We start from the raw sequence: 10,215 nt of genomic DNA on the forward strand, positions 1-10,215 counted from the left end.
ACATAAGAACTAGTTAAACCCACGGAACTAGCAGATGACTGCATCAGGTTGCAGCCACACTTCCGGCATTCAGCTGTGCGGTCTCCTCTGGAGGGAGCTCCGTTGCACCTGCACCACCATGCGCCACCAGGGCGTCCTCGATAGCAGTGGTCAGGTCACAGTCGAGGCGGAATAGAGCACGAAGTGCATCAATGGCGATGGCAGGCAGCCTTCCGCGGAACAAAGCTGCAAACTTCCCAATGGCTTCTTCAGTTAGCTGATCACCCTCGTTGATGATGCCCATGCGTCCGCACAAAAGCTTCTCCGTCATCTTTGCAATGGGTGTGGCGCTGCATTTGTTCTTGATCCGTATGCTGGAACGCCTCAAGGTGAAACCGCCATCCCCTCTGGTGATGTCCATACTAGCCATGGTCTTCCTCCTTGTCGTGACTGCCCTTGGCGGTGATGGCGGGGATTGCAGAATAGGCGCACAGAACTTGGTGAACAGCGGCGGCGGCGTGGTTTCCCCGTCATCGTGGACCTGGGACGCAACCTGGCCATGGCAGGCGGCCTCCACATCAGTCGCCGGTTCTTCTGGAGCTGGGGAAGCATTGACCTCCCTGGAATGGATGACAGTGGCGCTGGCTGGGACTGAAGAAGCAGTGGCTTCCCCGGAATGGATGATAGTGGCGCTGACTGGAGCTGAAGACGTAGTGGCTTCCCTAGAAAGAATGACGGCGCTGGTATGCGTTGGGCTCTAGGAGGGATCGCTGGAGCGTGGAGGGCGGAAGGTTGTGCCCCCTCGATCGGTCCCCGGACCCGTGTCAACATATCCACGACGAGGCGCAGCCGGTGGAGAGAGCGCTGGACGTCGTCCAGATGCAGGAATGACGGTGCCGTCTGGGAGGCGCTGCACCAAGCTGAAGTCGATCTTGCGGCAGTATGGCATCTCCCGTCTTCGGTCTCTACGCTCCTCATTGCGGCGCCTGTCAGAGCGGTGCCTCTCGGTGGACCGACCAGAACGGCGCCGATCATCTGCTGGTGGCGCAGCGTGCGAACGGCTCCTAAAAAGCCTCGAGGCCCAGCTGCGGCCCTCGTCGCGTCCTCTGCGGTTGTCCTCATCATCATCATCTCGACGTCGGTTGCGGTCGTCGTCACGGCGCCCGTGGCCGTGGTCTCGAGCAGAAGGCCGCACATCCTCCCTCCGCTCCATCTCGCCGTCCAGCACCCCACGGCGCCACTGGAAGGATTTGGTGGCCCAGGGCCGCCGCGGCACCTTCCCATCAGCATCACGGGAGAAGTCTTCGACCCGTTCCAGGTGAATAATCACCCTGCCAGCAAGGCCCGAACGCCCCATCACATCAGAGGGCTGCTTGTCGATGATGGATAGCCAGCTGACCCGCGGGATGAGGGCGGGGTCGGAGCACCATGCCCAGAGCTTGACCGCGGAAGCATCTTTCTTGAGCGTCGTCTCGGGGTCGAAGTAGTGCAGCACACAGTCGTCGTCGATGAGGTCGGAGATGAGTTCAGCATCCTAACCATGGAGCGGCACGTAGTCGAGGGAGAGGTGGGCATGGTAGCATAGCTTGGTGACGTCGACGTGCGCATTAGCACGCCACTTGTTGGCATGGATGTCCAGACAACCACTTCCGAAGCGCCCTGGAGTCGTCAGAAGGTCGCGGTGGTGTGGATAGACGAAGCGGACGATGTACTCTTCGGGGAAGTGTGGCGACAGCTCGAACAGGTCCTTCTCGACGCGAGTGTGCGCGTGGATTTCCTCACTGATGTCTTCCATGGTGGCGTGAGGGCAGGACCCTCCTAGCCAGAGCACGCGGCATTGCTGGCCAGCAGTGTGGCTTGCTGCTCCATGGCCGCCGTGGCCACGAAGGTGGTGTAGTGCTCCCGCGGCCGGAACTCCGGGTCCCCCAGACCCCCCAACGAAGGGTTACCAGCAGCCGGGGAGCGACGGTGCAAAGACGAGCGCGACATGGTTGGGCAGTCGGCTGGAAGAGAGCTGCTGTTTGGAAAGGTGGGCTTGGCACTGGCTCTGTGCTTGCACTTCCAGGATCGATGCCCAAGCTGTGAGCAGCTGCAGCATTTAACAGGGTCTCTACAACTGAAGGAGTAATGGCCTTTGCCCCGACAATGATAGCAGATAACCTCCTTCCACACTTTCCTCTGTTTCTGTCTAAGCGTGGCACCTTCTCTCGTCTGCCTTGAAGGCAGCCCCGAGGTTCCCATCTGCTTCTGGTGTGGCATGAAGGACGGCTGTTTGCGCCATCAGTGAGCCGGCCGAACCAATTGCCAGCTGCAAAAACTGAAAGCTTCCTTGATGGGCTGAGCTTGCTGAAGTAAATCCTGACCAGAAAATCCGCCGAAGGATCCGCAGGGACGCGGCAAGACGGGCGATGGCGCCGCACGCATTGAACTCTCTGCCGGGGTCGCGGGCACCATTGATAGCGGCATGGGGAGCGAAGTAAGTGCGTGCCCAGAGGACACAGGCATCGTCGCGAGCTTCTCTGATGGCTTGGGCGCCGCGCGCATTGAAGGTGGGGGTGGAGGAGGCAGCAGCTCCCAATCCATGGCCCAAGGTGCGCTAGCGTAGCTGTCTTCCACAACGCCTGCGCCATAACTCCCGTTCCCGACGACCGGCGTGTCAGGAACGTTGAAGCGAACCCGACGAAGAGGACGCGACCCAACGCAAGGGGCAGAAGGCGCAGTGGCGACCGACGGAGTCTCAAGGACGACGCTGGATCCTGACGCCGGAGATCCGCGGGTCAGGGACTCGACTGTCCCCAGATCCGATATGGGGGGAGAGGAAACTCGGAGGGACAACAAAGGGCAGTGGAGTCTGGCGGGCAGACGGGCGCGGCGGGGGTGGGGGGGCATGCGGCTGGACGGGCACAGCGACGGTGGCGGCGGCGTTGGTGGCTGCGGGCGTCGGGGTGACGCGTCGCAGGAGCGTGGTTGCGGGGGAAGGCATGGTTCTACTCGTGTCCCTTGACCGACAAGATTTGGCTGACCCACAAACAACCAAAGTGCAGGTTTCTATTTTCTTGGCTCGTGCGCCGCAACAAGATCCTCATGGCCGACAGCTTGAAGTTGGCTCCACGACACTGTATGTCAGCTCAGCCTTCGGGCCTCAGAGACGGCCTCCAACCTGTGTTTAATCTGCCCGTACACTTCAACGGTCCATCTGTTGGTGCTATCATGAGTGGACGGCTATGTTCCATTGTGAATGGCGTACACCTCTCCCATGGTAGATGCATGATGGGAGATATATATGAAAAATTTAGATGACTATCAAAGGAGGCAGCTTCACGGGTACCTCATCAACGCGATGTTGCATAGAAGAAGCAGAAATCACCGCATCAGCAACATCATGCCTATGGCGTACATCGAGCTAGCCCATCTCACCTTTCATGACATTATGTAGACGGACCTGGCAGTCCAACCGAGAGTATAACATAACCAGAGGTAGTTCGCATGCGAGCGTTGGAATGTGTATTGGTGAATTTCCGACATGCATCCTCTTAAAAACATGTCAATATATAAAATATATATTTTTAATTAAAAATATAGTGTTCCTGTCGTAGCAAGAAAAATCGCTGCGGAACAATCAAGACCACTCTTTAGGAAGAGCAAAAGTTTGGCTTAGAGCATCTCTACCAAGACCACGTATAAAGTCGTGATCGGTAAAATAATCGTCAAAATACAGGTTGATGTGGAAAATGTTGTCTGACCATACCCCGCAAACGTGTCCGATCCGTAAATATTTTTGATTGGTGTTACAAAATACCATCCGAACCGCGAAAACGCAAGTTTCCTCCTAGCCCTATGGTGCCCCGTATCCCAACAAAGCGATTGACGGGAGGACATTTCAGCCCGCGCCCTTTCCCCACCCCCTTCCGCCGCCGCCCGCCATTGGTTCCGCCCGTCCACCGCCGACGATTCCGGGCAAATCTGCACGCGGATTCGCATCGCGGGGCCGCCCCTACCCTCTTCCACCGAGCCGCTGCACCGGTTCTCCGGATTCGCCGATCCACCGCTAGAGAGCCACCACCCCCCAAAAGCCGGTGAGTTTGTACTTGTGCTTGGGCCGAGCGGTATGCTTAGTTGGTTAACGCGGCACGTGTATTTGTGATTTTAAATGGAATTGAGCCGTGCGAGAAGTTTTTGCTCGACGATTCGTCCAATTTGGACGACTCGGATGTTGAGACGCTGCTTGTCAACTATCGCTAACACACGACGGTGATGGCCCTTGCCGTGAAGGAGCACGAAGACGAGAACCAAAAGAGGCGCGCGAGGATCGATCGTCGGCCGTCTTTGCATTCCTCCCAATCGTCATCTCGGTAACGAAATGTTGATGCAAGACTATTTTGCGGACAATCCAACATATCCGTCGCACCTCTTTCGGAGAAGGTACCGAATGCGCCGATCCCTCTTTATGAAAATTGTTCAACTTTGCGGGGCCAATTATCGGTATTTTACTCAGAGAAGAAATGTCGCGGGCTTGAAGGTATTTAGTGCATAACAAAAAATCTCGACAGCTATGCGGGTAACTGCAAATGCAAACATCCACTTTCAGCTTGAGGAGGATCTCATTGAACCTCATTGACAAAGGGCTCGACAGTAACACATTTCATTTTCATTTAATTATTTAGTTTGTTTCGGTGATTTGATTAATTAATGTAGTTTGGATGATTATTGTGTTGTAATATTTAACATTTTTCTTCTTTGCAAATTAGTAATTCTAAATATGTGTCAAATTCAGATAATATTGCATCTGATATGCGGACCGGCGTGGGCACCAACAGAACGCACACCGCATAGCGAAACTGAAAAACCGAATATCCGTGAATATTCCGTTTTACAGTTCCGCTATGTGGGTTTGTTCAACTTGCGCTCGCGCCGGTCCTCAAAACCGTTTTTCCGCGAAAGTGTAAACAAATTTTACGGGCCGATGATATACGGGGTCTATTAGAGATGCTCTTATCGTGGGACCAAACATGCAATTATATAACCTCTAAACGAGGAACAAAAAATATTTAAGGATGAACAAGAAATCAAAATTGCAAACACCCCAATTTTACAAATGAATAGCTTTATTTCTTATGTGACATCCAATCATAAATATCGAGTTTATAAGTATCTTATAATTAAAAAATATATCAGAGTAAATTTTAAGGTGCGTATTATTTTTTCTATTACATCTAGACGATCTTTCTTATTATAATAAAAAATTACTCATATTCCTTCAATTCGAAAATATTTGTCTAAAGAATGAATATATCTACACGTATTTTAATTTTAAATAAATTTATTTCTACTCATTTAACGGTAAATAATTTGGGACGGAGGGAGTTGCTAATTTCAAGGTGCATATACATTCACCCGTGGTCGCCTAGCTTTTACCAGAGTATACGCCGGTGTTGCAATATCACCCAATAAAATTTACAAACCTCCCGCGGCTATCCGTAAGAATACAAAACAACGTCGGCAGCGACAAGGCCGAGAGATGGACGCGAGAGGAAGCAAAGAAGCCGCGCGGTCGACACCACCGCCAGTGTGGAATTTTGGGTTCGCCCCGATTGTGGAGATCGCGACGTGTTTGACCATTGACTAAGCAGGGGAACAAAATCCGGCAGCTTAGTCCAGAATGATTCCGAGACAGAGGCGCTTCCATTTTCCCATCGGAACCGGAGAGCGAGGGGCAGAAAAGAAAGAAAGGAGGAAAGCAGCCCGGGGAAAGCGACCCCTCACCCCGCGCTGTACGTCACCTCTCGTTTCTTCGTTTGACTCGTCCCACCTTGCCTTTGAATGCCTCCTTTTTCCTGTGTTCCACACACTCTCCCTAATGCAATGCAACCCAACCAAATATGCAAATAAGCACCTGACGAAAGCGGAAATCACATGACAACTTTATAAGGTGAACCCTATATAAGTTTTTTCTTCTTCTTCCAAACAACTTGGCCGGAGCTCTGCCTTGCACTCCCACCACCTCGCGCGGCGTTGGATCTAGCAGGATGAACGTTATTTCTACTTTGCAACAAGGGCCTTGTTTCAAAAACATTTATAATAGAGATTGTGTTGCAGAATTTTTGTGCAACATAGGTTGTGTTGCGGAATTTTTTGCAACACTGCTTGTGTTGCGAATATATATTTTTGCAACATGGGTGTTGCTTCGGAAATTTTTTTGCAACACAGACAATGTTGCAGAGAATATTTGCAGTTTTTTTTTTGCTTTTTATTTTCCGCAACACGAGTGTTGTTGCGAAGGGCAATTTTGCAACACACAAAATGTTGCAGAAAGAGAGACGCAAAGACACGCATACGTGGGTCGCAAAGAGGAGGTGGCGGATCGCTTGTGTGCGATCCATCGGCTGAAGGTAATCATTTTCCAATATTTATAGTCAAGGAACTTGTACTAGTTTTCTCAACTCCAAGTATTTGATACAAATAGAGTAAAATGAAACAGTTTTTTATAAAAGAAATGAAACCGTTTGGAAATTGATACTGCAAGCTTACCTGGACACAACTATTTTATGTCCGAACTCAAATGAGCCTGCCTGAACTGTAAAATTATAAAAAATTCAAAACAGATCAAAAAATCTATTTTATTTCTACGAGGAACATTGATAAAATTTCTAAGTGTTTGCAAAATTTCATCATGAAAACACATTTGTGAAAGTCAAATCATTTTGAAGTACTAATTTTTATCTTTTTACTACAACTTCCATGAATGTCAATAAAGCGGCATGATGACCTTCCTAAAAAATACACACCCTCTAAATTGAGACAGTAATTAGTCCATTAAAAATATGATCGTACCATTATCTGATATACCGCGATAATTTCTAATTATTGCAAGTTTTTGCAGTACGTGGGGACACGCGGAATCCTCACGATCCGTGGCCCGATACGGATTGGAACGCCCGCACTATGTATGCCAGCGGTAGCTTTGAATATTTTCCATAAAAGGTTGCAGACGGGAAGCTCCCTTGGAAAAACCCGAGACGGGTAGCGGTAGGGAGCGTTTTGCACGAGCACGGAAGAGCAGGGCGCTGGGCGCAAAGACCAGTCGGTCCACCACCACCACTTCTGTTTCATATACCACAACGCCCACCTCGCCGCAGCGCTCTCCCTCCTCTCTCCCCCTTTGCTGCCGCTTCCACGCACGCACCTCACCTCCCCGCAAGAACGGAGCAGAGCAGGTAGCCATAGCCATGGTGAGGAAGGACAAGACCACCACCGGCATGAGGCTCCCGCCCCAGCACCAGGGGCTGGAGGTCAAGATCCCCAGCTTCTTCCGCTGCCCGATCTCCCTCGACGTCATGCGCTCGCCGGTCAGCCTCTGCACCGGCGTCACATACGACCGCGCCTCCATACAGAGGTGGCTCGACTCCGGCAACACCACCTGCCCGGCCACCATGCTCCCACTCCCCTCCACGGACCTCACGCCCAACCTCACCCTCCGCAGCCTCATCTCCCACTGGTCCGCCTCCGCCGCCTCCTGCTCGCCCGTCGCCGGATCCGCCGCCTTCTTCGCCGGCCCTTCCCCCGCCGCACTCGTCCGCCAGGTCGCCTCCTCCGGCGCCGACCCCTCCGCCGCGCTCCGCGAGCTGGCCGCCTACCTCTCCGACGACGACGTCGACGAGTTCGAGAAGAACGCGCTCGTGGGCGCAGGCTCCGCCGCGGAGACCGTCGCGGCCGTGCTTAGACGGAAGGGTGAGCAGATAAGCGTCGCGGGCGTGGAGGCGGCCGTCCGGGTTCTCGCCGCGATCGTGGCGCTGGATGGCATCGAGGACGCGAACAAGAGGCGGGTGGCCGCCGGCCTCGCCGTCGACGCGTCGGCCTCGGCGGCGTCGCTGGCCCGCGTCCTGCGGGGCGGGAGCGGCTTGGAGGCCAGAATTGACGCGGCGAGGCTCGCCGAGTTCTTGCTCGCCAATGCCGGCGCCGACGCAAAGGTGGCTGTGGCGGAATCGTCCGAGCTGGTGACGGAGCTGGTACGGCTGGTCGGGCCCGTCGACGAGAAGGGCGGCCTTGATAAGAAGGCCATGGACACCGGCCTCAGCTGCCTTGCGGCCATCGCAGGGTCGCGGCGGTCGGCGCGCGCCGACATGGTGCGCCTCGGCGCTGTCCCGGCCGCCGCGCGCGCGCTCCACGCCACGACGGAGCCTAGCTCGTCAGCCAAAGCCCTCCGGATCCTCGAGTCCGCCGTCGGCTGCGCCGAGGGTCGGGCGGCGCTGTGCAAGGACGCGGAGCAGACAGTTCCTGCCGTGCTCGACAAGATGATGAAGTCCGGGCGCGATGGCGCCGAGGCCGCGGTGGCCGTGCTCTGGGCGGTGTGCCACAAGTACAAGGACCGCAGGGCCGCGGACGCCGCGGCGGCGTCCGAGGGCGGGCTGACGAGGCTGATCCTGCTGCTGCAGAGCGGGTGCTCGGCGGCGGCGAGGCAGATGGCGCTGGAGCTGCTCAAGATTTACAAGGTGAACGCCAAGAGCTGCCTCGCCGGCTACGACTCCAAGACCACCCACATCATGCCGTTCTGACCAAGCTAAACGAATGGCTTGCAAGCTCGGAACAGGGGATAATTCCTTTTTTCTTTTCTTTCCTTTCATGTTTATTTTGTTTTTTAAATGTAAGTTTTGATAGGGAAACAGAAGAATTGATTGGTCGAGAGAGAAGAAGGAAAATAATATGTACAGTACATTGGTAGAGAGTTTTGACACAAGCAAATGAAGATTGTTAACCGAAAATTATATGGTGGGTCGTGTGCGCAATTGTTCACAAGAGAGACATGTGAAGTTAAAAGGAGTTCTGGGCTGATAATCTTCCAGCTTCATGCAACAAGCATGCATATCCATGGCCATACTCCTATGCATCTCAGTCAAATCTTCCCAGAATTTTTGCACATGGGGATATCTTACGATTCCAAATCGCAAAACCTATTCTAATCCGGGTATCAGTTTCCCTAAGATGAACTTGGTTATAATAATTCAACACTTTGTATGCTGCTGCATTTCCTAGTACTAGTAGAACTTGTATGAACGCATGTGCGTTCGCTCATGGCTTATTATCATTCAGGGAACACGTTCCATCATGCTGATGATTCAAGATTGTCGTTGCCCGCAATACATTACTGATTGCACACACACACACCCGTAGCTTGAAAGCAACATAAGTGCCCATTATAGAGGATAAGCCTAATGAAACACGTCCACGTTGGCACTAGACTAGTAAAGCAGTAAAGAAACCTCTGTTGCATTTGACCCATCCATGATCATGTCTAGTAGAGTATTAGCTATTAGTAGAGAAACGTCTCGTATGCTTGATTGAACAAGCGGAGCAGTGCACTGATGCAAGGAAATACAGTACGTAGTCGAGTACTCCATCCAAGCGTGGCGTGTAAACAAGTATAAGAACTGGTTTTGCAAGGATTTTCTGCTGCAAAGAAGGATCGGGGGGAGACAAAACCGTGTAGGCAGGTGTAAAGAATTGTGAGATGGATCTCCACGAGCTGCCTGCGGTGCGTGGCGAGCACCCAACTAAAGCAGCACTAGGACACATGCAAACATGCAGAAAATCGCACGACGAGGGAGGAAAGCATCGTCTTTTGCCTTCTCCTTTGGCTGGCTTTAACCCCACTACAGAGCCCCTAATAATCTGACGAGACGCGCGATTAGGCGGACCAGAGCCAGTAGCTGGGCGAGCTTTCCGGACGTGTCCTGACTGTAGGCCGGCCATCGATCGGGTCCCATCGGCAGTCAACGCCGTGTTAATTGTTTACTCTACAGCTGAGAGAAGGAGACACGGACAGTTGCAGTGGTTGACCCGCGAGGACGGAAGATCTTTTGGGCTTCTTAAATTGATTGATCCATGAACCATGATCGGTTGGGGAGGCGACGGAAGAGATCCAGAAAGAAAGAAGGAAAGAAGAGCCGCAAAGGAAGGTTGGCGGCGCGTGTTTTGATGCATCGATTTTCCATTTTGACTGCCCGGCGAGGCCATACGTCGTACTACTGCTATACCCGTATGCCTACGCAAGCTGGACGGTTGCGTACATACTCTCGGCTTCTCCGCCTGCCAGTGCCAGGAGAGAAAAACGCGTAGCACTACCGGCATGCTGCCCTGTAGTTATTTCCGCAGCCTCTAGCTTCACGAAGCACCTGTCGCCGTTGTTGTAACTATCTGCCATTGACTTCTCAGTTTCCTCTGTGTTCCACTGCAAGATTT

General features: G+C 53.0%; 1 protein-coding gene across 1 annotated transcript; it reads left to right on the forward strand.

The window, feature by feature from the left end:
- The first annotated feature begins 6,798 nt into the window (after nucleotides 1-6,798).
- On the forward strand, nucleotides 6,799-8,738 carry LOC123426698 (U-box domain-containing protein 27-like). The gene has a single exon (XM_045110570.1). The coding sequence runs from the start codon at nucleotides 7,206-7,208 to the stop codon at nucleotides 8,529-8,531; it is 1,326 nt and encodes a 441-aa protein (XP_044966505.1). The 5' UTR covers nucleotides 6,799-7,205; the 3' UTR covers nucleotides 8,532-8,738.
- The last annotated feature ends 1,477 nt before the right edge of the window (nucleotides 8,739-10,215 follow it).

This window comes from Hordeum vulgare, chromosome 2H (assembly GCF_904849725.1).
Source record: "Hordeum vulgare subsp. vulgare chromosome 2H, MorexV3_pseudomolecules_assembly, whole genome shotgun sequence".
Lineage (NCBI taxonomy): Eukaryota > Viridiplantae > Streptophyta > Magnoliopsida > Poales > Poaceae > Hordeum > Hordeum vulgare.

Coding starts and splice junctions, on each gene's coding strand:
- LOC123426698 (XM_045110570.1), top strand. CDS start 7,206: ATGGTGAGGAAGGACAAGACCACCACCGGCATGAGGCTCCCGCCCCAG.